Genomic DNA, 15,131 nt, shown 5'->3' with positions numbered 1-15,131 from the left:
GCTGTTGACCAGTTGGCTCAACATAATACAAATGGAGGGAAGTATTTCTATGAACATGCAGGTAGAGCCACAAAAGTGCATTGGGTCTGGCCAGGACAGAGTTAACTGTCTTCATAGCAGCCCATATGGTGCTGTTTTTGGATTTGTGGCTAAAACGGCTGATAACGATGTTTTGTTATTGCTGAACAGGTCAAACCTGATGAAACCACAGTATATAACTTCATTCTCAACAACAAAAAGTAGGGTTGGAGGAGGGGGCAGGGATGATGTTCAGCTTCAAGGTGGCTCGCTCTCTTTTTTCTTTTTCTCTCTCACACACATAAAATGGATGCCTCAAAAAGCAAAGAACAGTGGAAGACATTCAGTAGGCAGAACTGAGTCTGAACCTAAGTCACCACTCACTAACACTTCACACATGTAGAGCTTTCCTAGAACTTTTCTTATTGTTGAATAATTCAGAAACTACAGTAATTTTCTCTGCAGTTGAGGTAAATAAAATGATCCCAAAGCTCCAGATTACTTTTCCCCTCATTTTTTCCTTCTTCAAAACCGTTTGCTTAAGACACTGATGTTTAGTCAGTACTATTAATTGCCATGAAAAATTTGCTTATTTTCATCCAAGACTGCTATCCTCATGAGTCAAGTACTCTTGCCAGACCTGCTAAAGTCCAAAATAATAAAATAAGAGGTTATGATAGATGCAGTGATAAGGAGATCAAATAATTCAAACTAAACATTCAAAACTATTCTGTACCATTTAAATGTATACATGAATATACTTACATTTAATTTTTCAAGAGGCTGTCCAAGTGAATAGATTACATAAGACTGAAGATGATCAGTGTATTTTTGTTTGGCTTCTTTTTTCTCAGCCTCCAGACAAGAAATTTTCAAGCGCGAAAGTGTTGCAAAAATATGATGGAAGTTCTCCATCATGACCACATCTCTGGGTGTTTTCTGGCTTTCGTTAGCTACTTTCTCAACTGAAAGAAACAGGAAGCAAAATACTTAAAATACCTAAAGGACAACCAAATTCAAAAAAACATAACCAGTAACTATAATACTGTCAAAAAAGAAGTTTTGGATTTCATGTAATTGATAAACATTTGTATGAGTAATCACCAAACTGCCACTAAATAGAACAGTTATCTGACAGCCTTCATAAGAAGTAACAGATAAATACAGGCTCTAAGATCATGAAATTTGTATGGCAAGATACAAAATAGTGCCTATGCATGGTCTCATTTACAGAAGTGAGAAACAACCCACACTCTGTGGAGGCTTACAAGCAAGCTTTCAGTATCCCTAATAAGTTTTACATGACAGAATTATTTAAGAAAAATCAAAGAAAAATCAATTCCCATCTTCAGTAGGACAAAAGTCTTCCATAAGATAGTGGGGCTTTTTTAAATGTACTTCTTAGTCTTTCAATTTTTCCTTATTAATTTTATGTTCAAAATGACTGTCAGTCCCTAAGTTTAATAATAAAAATAGATAATCCTAGATCTTTTCTGTCCCACTCCTAAAAAAAAAAAAAAACCAAAGAACCCCAAAACCAAACAAAACAACAGGCAGGCAAAAGAAATTCTATCACTCCCTTACTGCACCTAAAAGCAGGCTGAAAAGAGGATGGCTTCCACCAAGAGTGCAATTACATCTTTGTGCCTGTTCATCCATTAATCCTTTGCCAAAACTACCAGAGTATCAATAATGATTCACTTCAGTCAGAACACTGAATTGCCAACTAGGAAAAGTCTGCTACTGCCATATACTCCCATAGAATTTTCTACAGGAAAAAAAAAGACAGGAAGCTACTTCAGATTGAGCATCCTGTGTTGTTGCCATCTCCTCTTCCTCTCCAGAGTCATAACCGCTTCCCTCTCTCATAACTCGAGATTACAGGTATATACAAAAGGAAATATCTACAGTTCTCTTAAAAAGTATATTGCAATCAAAAGGATTACACTTGCTCACCTACCAATAAGAGAGACAACCAAAATTTCAGCCATAATATCGGTCACATGGCTTGCAACAGACAGTCTTAAAAAAATCACCTGTTAATTGGAGCAAAATTATATATAAATAGGAGGAAACAATTATATTAGTAGCTATGACAACCTCAGAAGACCTACCACTGACAAAAACAGCTCTAATAAGTTTTGTGTAGGCTTTATCTAGATCTCCTCGTCGTTCTGCATTTTTGAAAATTGATTCAGCGAGGGCAGCAAACTCTTCAAACTCAGCAACAAATGGAAGGATCCCAACTTTACTCTTCTTTGAGATTTTTACTTCATCCATCTGCTTCATTTGATTACTCTTAAATTAAAAACAAGAACAGATGTTAACCCCTAATATATGACTCTAGATTATGTAACAACTATTAAAAAAAATTGCAGACATACTGAAACCTGACATTTATCCAAACACAGAAATAATTTTACCTTTCAATTAATATATAATTGAATAGAAAGACTAATACTCAGTCTTTCTGCCTTTTTACCCTTAAACGTTTGTTAAGTAAAATAATTGCAAAGAAAAAGGGAAGACAGGCTTTTATTCCCCTTTGTTTACTTAGTGTTAAGAAAAAAAAAACAATGAAAAAACCCCAAACTTGTGCACCAGAAGCAATTAACAATTTTCATTCAGTAATCCAACAAGGAACTTCACTCTTCTGATTCAGCCATGCTAACAATTCTTTTTGCTGCAAAAGTTTCTTTAGTCTTCTATTGAAATATTATTTTTGAATCTAATTTTAAAAAAATCTTCAAAATATATTTTAAGCATTAAACTGATCAAGAATGGTTAGTCTTATTATGTTGGCCTAGAGTCAAATTACATTGATGAAAAATTAAGAAAAAAATTATACCAGCAACTATATTTTCACTAAACTTGCCATATTTCATATAATGGTCATAGTTGGATTCTGGCAGTAGCGGCTGCCACTGCTCATAGTGCCAAAGAACCTCACACCCTCACAAGTCCACGACCTTTTGCTTCGGCAAGTAAAAAAGGCAGAGAGCTACAGTTTACTTAATGGACTTCGGAAATCTCAGTGGGAGTAGAAATACAAACAAAAACTAAAAATGTCAACCAACTCGCAGAAGTGAATAAGTGGTCTTATTTGTTACAAATAGCTACTTACTGAAGAAAACTGGAATGGAGGGGAAAAATAAACACAACCACCAATTAGTTTATCTATTTTGAAGGCTTAGCCAGCAGAAGAGCAATAAAGTTACTAATTTTCTCTTCAAATTTAAAGCAAAAATTTAACTATAAAGAAATGCAAAATCAAAGTGGATAGGACTGGGCTTCCTATAATATTATAGTTAGCTTAATCAGAATAACTAAAAACTTACAATGCACTTATCAAAGTTCCTTTTGACAGTCACCAAAACATTTCCAAGTGTTGTGCTGAGAAAGGACGCTGGGTCCACATTTTGTGCTGTCCATACATGATGACTCATCTTAACTAACATATAAAGGGAATTAAAGCTATCAATCTTGTCCCCCAGCGCTATAAGGTTATTCAGCTCAGGTTCAATACAACGAAATATTTTTGTCATCATTTGTCGGATCATGTCCTTCCTATTAAAAATGTGTAAGAGAAAAATATTACTCTTGACAGTTTACTAGGCTATATTACATGTTCTTTGATAACATTTTTAGGATATATTTATTGGATATAGTAGTCTCTTTTTCATTCAACAAGTATCATGATTTTCAGAAGGCTGCTAAGGAAGAAACGTCAGTGTCACACAGTAAAAGTCAACAGTCACAGGTATAAAATATTCCAAAAAGTATTTTCTCTGTGAAAGCTGCCACACACTCTCAGAACTTTGCTAAGCCCATTTTCCATATAACAGAGCCTACCTTCACTTTGCAAACTAAGAGAATTAAGCATCTTTTTTATACCACTATAGACAGAAACACCCATCCCATATACAAAAATTTTCTATTTAGTGACACACTCAATGTCTTGTAGCTAAAAATTAAGATTTCACTGTTCGCTTCCACTAAAAGGGAACAATTTCTGATTACAGAGAAAAGTTTTATATGCCAAATAAATTCAAAAGTAGGATTAAGAATTAAGACTCAATAATAAACAACAGCAGCACATACTCAGATGATATAGTTTGTGGAACACCGGAAGTGTACGAACGAGATAAAGCTACTCCATCCATTTCCTCCACTTCATTCTGTAAGAACAAGGAATGTATGTAAACAAAAATAAATTCTGTCTCTAATTCTATATCTAAGCAATAACTATATCTGATAAAACCAACATGATTAGCAGCTCCCTACTCCATCACCCTGAGTAGAAAATATAGCAGTTTGCAAGGTTCTGGTGTTTTCTGGTCACGTTCCACCAAATACAACACTATCCCCAATTACTCCCTGCATAGCATGGTCAAGTGTTTATTGTGATCTTACGAGGAGACAAAGCCACGGCAAAGAAACCTGTCAGTCCCTCTTTCACAGATTTTGTATTGGTCAGCTAAAAATAAGGATCCTGCCAGATCATGGAGAAAAACACATTACTGATCACCTAGATCACATAACTGCCAGATAAATTTCAAATTTATTTATTTCGAATTTCTCTAATGAGGCCTGGTCAATAATTTTTACTTCAATGACAGAGAATGTAAGCCATACCGTTGTTGTTCCCGATGTGCTCTGATGTTGTTGTAGTTTGAAAAATTTACTAATGAAGTCCTGTTCTGCCAGACACAGAGGCTCTAGTTCACTTAATACTTGCTCAAAAATCTAAAGAAAGCCAAATATTTTATCAATACACCAAATACTACGAACAGTTAGCAATACCAATTTTAACTGTTTGTTGCATATACCTCCTAACTTCACTAAGCTTTAGAAGGCTTATTACTACTTAACAGAAATGGAAAAGGCTTAAACTTCTGTCTTTGAAAGTATAACTGCATCTTCAATATAGTCCTTTCTCATGCATGTAACACTGGTAAGAAAAGAATAACCTATGTTTTTCCAAAACTGTAAGTTTTCTAGACACAGCCTGAAGCAAAATTTAAAGCCTTAGGGAAGACAAACAGGTCAACCGTATATGTAGAAGATAACTGCTCTGTAGGAAAAGTAGAAAATGTTTCTTTATACCTGCTACAGAAAGCAACAAGTAGGTTTTGTATTGAAGTATGCATCACAATTTTTAGACTTAAACAAAACACTATTTTGGCAATAATTAAAGAAAATAATTTCATTTTATTAATACGAACTATGGAAATTGTAAGTCAAATGTTAGACATACTCTTAATCTGTCATCTTTATACAACATAGAATTTTCTCTGCAAGTATTTAGCGAACAAGACAGGCAATAACTTACTTAACTTACATAACTAATCTCACCACAAAGAAATCCATACTGATGGAATAAAACAATGGAAAATAAAACAACCTAGTAGATCAGCTCAATAGCTTACAATTTTGTATATATTAGTCACACTCACATATCCCAAATGGGTGCGAGATACAAGTCCAAAGCTGAAAATAATAGCACAATACTTGCATAAAGCTGTTTTACCAAGCTATCTTTTTAATTCTAGACAAGTTGCTGCTACAGGTTCGTAGTAACTTAACAGTTAATATTGTTTCAGGCATATAGTATTTCCTCCCAGAAAAAGACTGAGCAAGGATTTGAAGAGGTCAGAAGAAAACTCATCTCCATCAAACAATTCAATAGAGAAGAAGAAAAATATTTTTATCTCTCACTGATAACTGCTCCTTTTCCTTCCACTGAGGAGTTAATTCCGCAAGAAATAGTGAGTATTGTCACTTTTAAAGGTTTGGGGGGGGGGGGGGGGAATCAACAAATGCTGAGGACAGCAGGTTTTAAAACAAGATGAGGACACTCCAATAGTCACTTAGTGCCATTGTTAAAGTTGAAAACTGATGATAACTGATGTGAAACCAGAATAAATAAAATTTTAGGGCCATGGTCAAGTCCTGGCTAAAATAAGTTTCTGCTTTCATATCTTTCACTTTTGCTTACATACTGGCAAAATGTGACAGAACACATGAATATCTGTACTGAGAAAAATAATATCAGCTGGAGAATCCATCTCAATTCCTATTTGCTTAAAAACGTGTATTTGGCTTAAACTTAACAGACCATTTGTTTTATGCTTGATATTCTTTAAAGATCACACACAGCATATAAAGGAACTTAACAGAATCTTAGAATCAAAGAATAAAACTCTGACCTACATATTTCTTAGAAACTGCCTTTATTAGATGTAGGGTGCATACAGACTTTGAAATTGGCATGTTTTAAGATTTAAACAGTACAGATTTTTAAACTATACAAGAAGGATATGTAAGATGCTTCTAATACAAAACTAAGCAGAAATGCTATACAATACTTTGGCTTTACCTTATCAAATTTTGTTCTGTCAGCCACATCAAGGTCAGAGGCAGACATGTTTCCCATGTCTAACAGTGAGGATGACTGAGACCTACGGTTTCCTGAACTCTGAACAGAGAGTTTATTTAGACTAGAAGTAGACCCAGTCAGTTTTCCAGAACTTCCATGAAGACCTGTGAAATAAAGACACTATGAAGAAGAAGCAAAGGCAGAATAAAATACTGAAGAACAGGTTCATTACAGAACATATGAGATCAATACAACAGTTCTATATTAAAATCAAACAACTCAATTTTTATCTAAGCTAAAAATGCTTTTGCTATAGACATTTTTTCCTTGTTACAAGGTAACTGAAATACTTCAGCAATTTTCAAAGTACAACATAGCTGTATAACCTCTCATTGTAAACTATGGAAAAAAGTATAAAAGGAATGAAATTCTGAAATACAGGAACACTGGGATAGATATTCTCCTTGAAAACTTGAAAGTGAAGACCAGTTATGATCTTTGTGAATGTACTCTGGGCAAAGGCTGCTACAAGCAGAAGAACTGATGCCCAAGAGGGAAAAAATTAAAAAGCTTTATGTACACATGGGCACTTTTTCATCTTGAACTTGATCTTTCTGCTGTTAACATCCTTTTATCTACACAGTTTGTTCTAGCTATTTTGCTGGATCTACAGCTCTATAGTAATTCTACTTCTAATGGTCTCTTCTCCTTTTGATCATATTTAATATTTAGTCATTTCTTCCTGATATTGTCGGGCCTTCTCCTAGACGAGGAACATGTTTGTTTTTTTTTTTTCTAGAACTCTCAGAAATGTTGGATGAGGACAGAGAAAGCTACTAACAAAAAAGACCAAGAAATTATCAATATCTGGCTCCCACGTAAACTTCTCACATCTAAACCACAAAGAAACTTAAAAGCAACCCTGCAAGTTTCATTTAACTGCTATGCTGGTATCTAGTCACAAGACAAAGTCTATAAATCTAAGTTGCCACCTCAACTTACTGGAAGAGTTAGAAAACTATGACAAGCTCTCAGGCACAAACATATTTTTACTAGTAGCACGGGGAAAACAGAAGATATTGCCTTTACCTGCAAACCTTTTCAACTTCTATGTTGGGACATTATAGTTGTGCTTCATTTTTTGCCTTGCAACATCAATGATTCTGCTAATGCTTATTTCATTCTATTGTACTTCAGTGTTAGGTAGATTCTCCATGATGCAGCACTACATTGTAACATTGACACACATGCATTGACAATACCAACTAATGCAACTAGTTATACTCACTCTCAGTTTCCTGTTTGACAGCACTTTCTTTTCGAGGCAGTGTAGCTGGGATGGATTAGGTTGCAAGCATCAAAGACAAAGACAAGTTAAAATGCAGTTTGCACAAACCATGCACAAGATGCAAGTTAAGCTCTAACTGGAAAGAAACATGCGGAGAACTATAAAGCAGCAAGTAACTACATTGCAAACACATTTAGTTGGAGAGGTACTATTCTAGAAATTCAGTATCTAAGCTACATGGAAAATAAAGTAAGTTTCTAGGTATTAAAATTTGCTTTTTATTATATAGTGTGTTCAAAGAACATTTTTGGTAACGTGTATTCAAGTACTCCGAAATTGAGAAGTCCATTAAATTAGGGCTTTATTTGTCAGAATTAATACTGCAAAAGACTCAGTTTCTAAGATAAATCATCATATCAATAACAGACTTGAAGAAATTAAAATGCACTTGCGTAATTTTTTACTGAGTCAGAGATATTGTCCAGCTTTTTAATTTAAAAAAAACATACACCAATGCTACAAAATCATTCATGGTTACCCTTTTCTGTTTGCAAATCAGGATGTTTACATAGAGAATACATCTTTTGTATTTATGCTGCACCAAAAACTGATAACTGCAAAGTTGGACAGGATGAAAATAATAAATATATAGTAAAAAATTTCCAAAGCTTTTTTTTTAATTTTTTTTCAGAATAAAACAGCTTCCTCAAGTGGACTTCAATCTGAAATTTAGAGTAAATAGGCATTTGTAGAAAAATAGAGAATCCCTAACCAGTAAAAGGCATTTGCATACATACGCTAAAAGCAATATGTGGTATTAAAAGATCTTGATGAGGATGGATGCTACAAGCCCCCAAAAATGGAGCAGGCAAGCAGAACCTACTGTAATAGAATGAGTAGATACTTCTAAATGCCACAAACATGTCTTAAATACCAGATGTTCTCAAGAAGGCAACACTACTGATAATTGTAACATCAAATTGAAATTTAATTCCAGCCTAGTTTTTAGATCTTGGGGGTTTTGACAGGTTTTGAATAAAAACGTTTTAGGCATGATATATTTTGGCATATGCAACTGTCATGCATTGGCCCCACTTCTTCATTGTCCTCAATTTCCAAACACATGGGACTTATAACAGAATGTGAAGAACTACAGGCAAAGATCAGGCCCCGGACAATCAGGGGAGCCTCAGCGGCTTTTGAGAAGCTACACCGCATAAATCTATGACAGTAGTAGCACTCTTTCCAACATTGACTTTATGGTATTTAAGTATCAAGGTCTTGGCTTCATCAGAAAAGGAAAAAAAAAAAAAAAGAAAAAAACACTACTTAAGACAAGTGTGAATGCTCACGACCCAGGTAGGTTTTTTTGCCATAAAAAAGCAGACAAAGAACCTTGCGCTAGCACAGAATGCCAGAATTCTCCCAGCTTTTGAGGCATTCAAATAGCAGTGCTATTCCCAAAGCACAAAAAAAAGGCAAGAACACACACCAACACAGCTTGGAAACAGGTCATCTTTAGTGTTCGAGTACAACTGGAGCATTATTGCATTTATGCACCTATACTATTCCTTAAACAAGTCTACTATTAAGAAGTGATGTATTTTGAATAAATGTGCAACTAGTAGTAGTAGTATGATCCCTACATTGAACATGAAAGCCTTTGAAATTACACACCATTATAAGCTGTTACAAAATAAATAAATTTACATGACAAATGCATGACACAAGTCTTCTTAAGGTGCAGCTTTTACACTGGTGAATTGAAGGACCTGCTTCAATTCATGCCTGCTAGCTCCATGTTTATGCAAGTTAGGGAATTGCTACAAAAACTGTTTCCTCACAAATACAAATCACAAAAGAAGTGTCAAGACAAAGTGTTCAGAATGCTTTAGATATCAATTTGTATTAGCATAAAGGGGGTTCTTGCCTTGTAATAAGATACCTTTTCAAGATTTATGAATTTAAACGTCCTGATGACAACACATTATGGCACCTCTTGCTCTCCATGTCCAACAGATTGCCAAGACTTATCTTTCCAGCTTCGCCCTTCCTCAAATAATACCACTCTCCTGCTTTCTTCCTTTTGTTACATTTTCCTGTTTTCTACCATCTTCTACCATCAAACTTCAAAGGGTAAGTTCAGGACCCAAAATAGGCTTGACAGAACTAACTCGTTAAAGCTGCACATAATTTTGGAATTCTGAAGTTGCAAACTGGTGAACTGCGGCAAACATAAATATTTCAAATCAGTTTTGAAACAGTGAACCTCAAAATATAGAATAGACAATATATAAATACACCTATATCACTGTTGCTTTCTAAGTATCCAAGTTTGTTTGATTCCTAAAGTTTCATTTCCGTATTCACACTAGACTAATCCTAGGAGGAATATATATGCCCTTAGACATAAATGCCTACAAGTTAACAAATTATGATTTCTAGTCTCAGGCCACATAGGTAAATCCAACTGAAAAAACCCAATAAAATACACAAGTTTTCTCAGGCAGAATTATCATTAAAAACTAGCTTCCTAAAATCCACCTAAAACTTATTAAAAGCAGAAATAACAGCAGAAGGAACACGCACACACTGCTGCCCAAACTTCTGTTAATTAAACGAACTGATTTTTCAAACTTGTTCCAGTAATAAAGTGAGATAGATCAAGTAATAAAATATGATTGGTAGTTTGTTAAAAAGTGATCAAGGATCTGAAAATTTAGAAAAATATCATATTTTATCCTTTTATCTTGACTAATTTCACAAGATTTCAGTTGTTCTACTTTGGCCTTTTCGAAGTCAGAAGTTTTACCAATCATTTTTTCCATCCAACTTCTTCTACCTTGCCAAAAATAAAGAATTTTACCCCATCATAAAATTAGATGTAAGTGTTGTAATAAGTGTTTAATATGCAAATTACAAGATTCAAAGCAAGATATGTGTCTTCTGGAAGCTTACCAAACTTTTTTCCTTCTCTGGTTGTGCCCGTCATCTTGATCTTGGCAACTTCAAAGAAATCTTTTATTTCCCTTTCATACAGTCGTGATAGATAATCCATGTAATTCTTAAAAGAAAAACGTAAATTTAGTTAACAGGTATTCATACTGACTTCTTCTATTACAGGTAAATAGTTCTAAAAAACTTGAAAGGTTTGTAAGTCCTACTAAATAGCAAACTGGTTTGGTCAATATAAATATATATTTATGCAGCATGCACAAAAATATATTCATGATATTTAAGCAGCGTATATTCATTTTCATAGTGAGTTCACTAAGCATTATTCAAAAATTTCTACTTCTCCTCCATAAAGAAAGATAAGCAATGCATACATACAAATAAGATTGCCAGTGGCAGAGTATCACAGAATTCAATTCAAGGGTAAAATGGAGAGAATTCAGCACCATTCTCTGTACCCTCTTTCATTAGACTCCTACTGTGTCCCCAAAAGCACACATAACACATAAATATATAACTCTCTCAATTTTTTGTTAGAAGATCACAAATATGTCAACCATTCATTAACTATCTGCATTACACTGACAGCAAAGGAAGAGCTGTTTCAAAGCCATTGAAAAAGTCTAATTTAAATCTTCCATTTAAGAATTATAGTACTTTAATTAAAAAAAAAAAGACTTCCTCTCTAAGGACTAACTTCCCTTTGATTTCTACCTAAACATTTTGTATACTTCTGTACTAATTTTTTTCACTCCATGTTAGTTTTAAACAAGGTAGTTAAAAGTTACATATATAGAAAGGGAAAACATTTCTATTTAATCTACTTTACAAGAGACCTCTTAAATTTTTGATGTTCCCAAGTGAAATGAAGGTCTGTTGAAATAAAGATGTCACACAGACAAAAGACACATCGCTTTGAAAATAGCTTAATATCATTTTTATTACTAGGCTGTAAAATGGCAAACTTGTTTTACATAAACATTAAGAAAAATATCTTATACTTCTGAACCAAATGTTTGAGGAAAAAAACTAACAAACAAAACAGGATATCACAAACACAAAAAAACAAAGTTTCTTATTCCAAAGAGGAACATTATTCCAAGAAAAGAGGAGCATTGAGTTACATTTCATATATAGGAATATTCGCAGGTGCATACACATGGGCAATTGTTTTGACTATCAAATCCAGTCTACTATGTACATTGTCTAGCATCATTTGAGCACTTCACATACCTTTGTTAGTCCTTCATATTTTCCATAATCTGTGTTCTTGAGCCACTCCATCAGTTTAGCATATCGAAGTAAATCTCTGTGAAATGGATGGTGATTGGGTAATGTCAATTCAGCAGAGTGCTGGGCAAGAGTGGAACTCTGATCGTGACCCTTGATAAAAAAAGTACTGAAGTAAATCTGGAAGCACTACACAGAAGTACAATAAGTTTCCTGAAAAACTTAATACGAAGACAGCATCTCGTTCAGGCAAAGAGAAAAAGAAAAGTCTCATAAAATACCTTGGATAGAAGCAAAGCCTAGAGACACAGACTGAAAAAGACACCTAACAATACTGATACCAAGCTGTTATAGTTGTGACAGGTAATGCATCTTAATAAGCTTGTTCATTATAAGGCTCTTTGCCTTAAGGGTGAGTCACTGGCATTTTTCGCTGCTTCTGTTTAAAGATGTTACTCCCACACTAAGACACATCAAGTCCCCAGTTAATGAGTGGCTTAGGTGTTAACGATGAGCTTTATATACTACACCTCTTCTCTGAAAGTTGCTCCAATTCAACCTACTTTAGTCCACTTTGGCCAAGCCTTCCTTGGTCAAGTCTTAAAATCATCAGTTCACGCACATTCTCTCTCCCTCCAGACAGAGACACACACCCACACTTTCAGTGAACATTTACTGCAGTTAACAGTTTTGGACATGTAGCATTTAACACAAGCTACTAATTTCATGCTCCTCCTTTACTCTGGCTACTTTCCTGAAACCCACACTATGCTTTAATCATCACATCACATTGCTGGAACAACATATGATTTAGATTTTTAAGCTTTCACTTGCTTGAACTCACAAGCTTCCTGGGAAATTCAGGAAGAGCAAGCAAGGTAACACCACTGTGCAGTCACACAGCAGAATACACAACCATTATTCCTGGGTTAACAGAAGGGAGGATGGGACCTAATTTCCAGATGGCTTTAATATTTTCTGTAAAGTCTTTTTTGCTGGGCTTTTAGTAAATACTGCAACAGGCCTTGATCTCAAGTATAGTTTGTGCCATAACAGCACAAAAAGATTCCAATGTAGCATCACATGCAGGCAGTTTATGCAGGTTAGGCAATGTCAGTCCCTCAGAGAAGAAGAATTCCTGGACAGTTCCACCTTGGATGTGATAAGTCAGCAGAATAAGCTATACAGCTTAAAAACTGCCTTTGCATGTTTTTAAGTTGGAACAGCAGCCAGTTTAGATTAAAGTGACAAAACTAAAGCAAATTTTGTCTTACCCTTTTCTGTTGTACTGGGTTCAAGTCTTTGGTTAAAAAAAGCCCTAAAAGCTTCCATAATATATTCACAGACTTGTTAAAAAATTATATATATGAATCTATAGTATTATTTGTGAAATAATATATTTACTAAGTACTCCAATGCGAACATGCCGGCTTCTGGAAAAAGCTAATATACTACATAGGATCATAGAATGGTTTGGGTTAGAAGTGATCCTAAAGTTCATCTAGTTCCACCTCCTCTGCGATGGGCAGGGACACCTTTCACTAGACCAGGTTGCTCAAAGCCCCATCCAACCTGTCCTATCACTTCCAGTGATAGGGCATTCACAACTTCTCTGGACAACCTGTTCCATTTCTTTTTTTTGTATCCAATATGACATGAACATGAACTTACTTTGAGCCCTGTTCTCTTAACTATGTAAACTGAGACACAAATGGACCCAAAGAAACAAGTCCTGCCAACTTCATTAATTTATTCTCATCGATAATGGGGAAGGATAACACTATAAATCTCCCTTATAAAAATAATCCTGTAGTCTGCCTTTAACAAAAAGCTAACTTTGCAAAGTGTAACTATTGGAACATATAATTTGGAATTGGCATCCAGCCAGCATTAGCAACACAGCTGCTGATGTGATTACTGAAGTCATACTCAATGCTGTGTGTACTTCTGGGCATGCCTATAGCAAATATTTTCAATAGATCTTTTATAGGCTGCTATGAAAACTAGATTATAGAAAACCATTTACAGTTCTCCCTCCTGCCCCTGGTGTGTTACATTCCCACAGCATGCATTTTAATGTACAAGTTCGTTATAGTTTAACATAATTTACCCGGCGGCTTTCACAGCTCTCTTCAATTAAGTCGGTCCAAAGTTCGTTCAGATTACTGCTAGGAAATATTCAGCTATCCAGATTTTTATTGCTTCTTTCATCTAACAATTTTATTCATGTCCCTTTATTACACGCAACTTTTTTGCTTGGTAGTTGCATTCTTAATAAAGCTAGATGACAAATTCCTTAGCAAGGTAAATTTCTCTGTCCAGACCAACTTTTCCACAGGACTAATCATTTTGGTTGTACTAAATCATGTCCTGTTCAAGCCTAACCCAAAACATTATGGAGCTTCTAGGTGTACCTTTCCTATCTAATTAACAGGCTTTCTCTCACTGCACATAAACATACACCATTACCAATGATAACTCAAGTTTGTTATTCAACTATTTCATAGTGTCAAAGCTTCGAACTATTTCATATTTGAAATGCAGAAAGTCTAGCTGCCATTAAATTGAGTGCTGAACGTGGCTGTTAAAAAAAAATAAAATCTTTAAAGTTGTTGATACACAGATTAATCGATTATTAGTAGTACACAATAAAGACAACTACACTGACTGTTAGTAACAGTTACTGTAAACAGTTTGTAACACTGCAGTGAATGGCAAGCCAAAGTTGCATTTCTGCTTAAAACTTTTAATATTTATTACCAATTTTATGTAAAGGAAATGAAACACTTTAGTACCTTACAACAGGAGTTTGAATCAAGCACTGGGCTTTTTTGCCTTTAAAAAAATAAAGAAAATTTTCATACTTCGAAGATAACGTATTTAGGCCCAAATGTCAATCTAACTTTGATTTTACATCTAATGAGTTCCAAATCAGAATATCTTCCTTGTATTAACAGCTGCCTACACACATCATGTTTTCGTTTCCATTTTTAATTTAGAATTCTTTATCTGCCTTTTTTTCTGAAGTGCTTTGATTTATTTCTGTAAGAAACATTCTAAACAAATAATGCAACTCTTCAGATGTTAAAGGTAACAAAGTGTTCTAGTTAGTTTTCAAGAACACTGGCTTGAGGAAAAAATACAGTTATTTTAGTAAGGTAACACAAAAATCTGTTATACCTCCAACACCTGAATCTGTATCTCAAAATTAAATACACAAACTTCTTTTTTCACTTTTACAATAATCAAAAAGGCTTTGCA

General features: G+C 34.6%; 1 protein-coding gene across 10 annotated transcripts in view; it reads right to left on the bottom strand.

The window, feature by feature from the left end:
* Positions 1-15,131, bottom strand: part of EXOC1 (exocyst complex component 1) — a 28,903-nt gene that overhangs the window by 2,071 nt on the left and 11,701 nt on the right. For 6 of the 10 annotated variants that reach the window (XM_027635448.1, XM_027635445.1, XM_027635447.1 and 3 more), the window contains 9 exons: positions 11,874-12,023; positions 10,644-10,749; positions 7,686-7,730; positions 6,398-6,561; positions 4,654-4,764; positions 4,120-4,196; positions 3,357-3,585; positions 2,133-2,316; positions 784-983 (listed from right to left, as the gene is read on the bottom strand). In XM_027635448.1, the coding sequence (XP_027491249.1) occupies positions 784-983; positions 2,133-2,316; positions 3,357-3,585; positions 4,120-4,196; positions 4,654-4,764; positions 6,398-6,561; positions 7,686-7,730; positions 10,644-10,749; positions 11,874-12,023 (1,266 nt within the window). The remainder of the gene's footprint in view (positions 1-783; positions 984-2,132; positions 2,317-3,356; positions 3,586-4,119; positions 4,197-4,653; positions 4,765-6,397; positions 6,562-7,685; positions 7,731-10,643; positions 10,750-11,873; positions 12,024-15,131) is intronic. The other 4 variants (XM_027635450.1, XM_027635454.1, XM_027635452.1 and 1 more) reach the window with 1 other exon arrangement.

Source organism: Corapipo altera, unplaced genomic scaffold (assembly GCF_003945725.1).
Source record: "Corapipo altera isolate COAL_440 unplaced genomic scaffold, ASM394572v1 22b, whole genome shotgun sequence".
NCBI classification, from domain to species: domain Eukaryota; kingdom Metazoa; phylum Chordata; class Aves; order Passeriformes; family Pipridae; genus Corapipo; species Corapipo altera.
The sequence above is the reverse complement of the archived record's forward strand: the minus strand, read 5'-3'. Positions and strand labels throughout refer to the sequence as shown.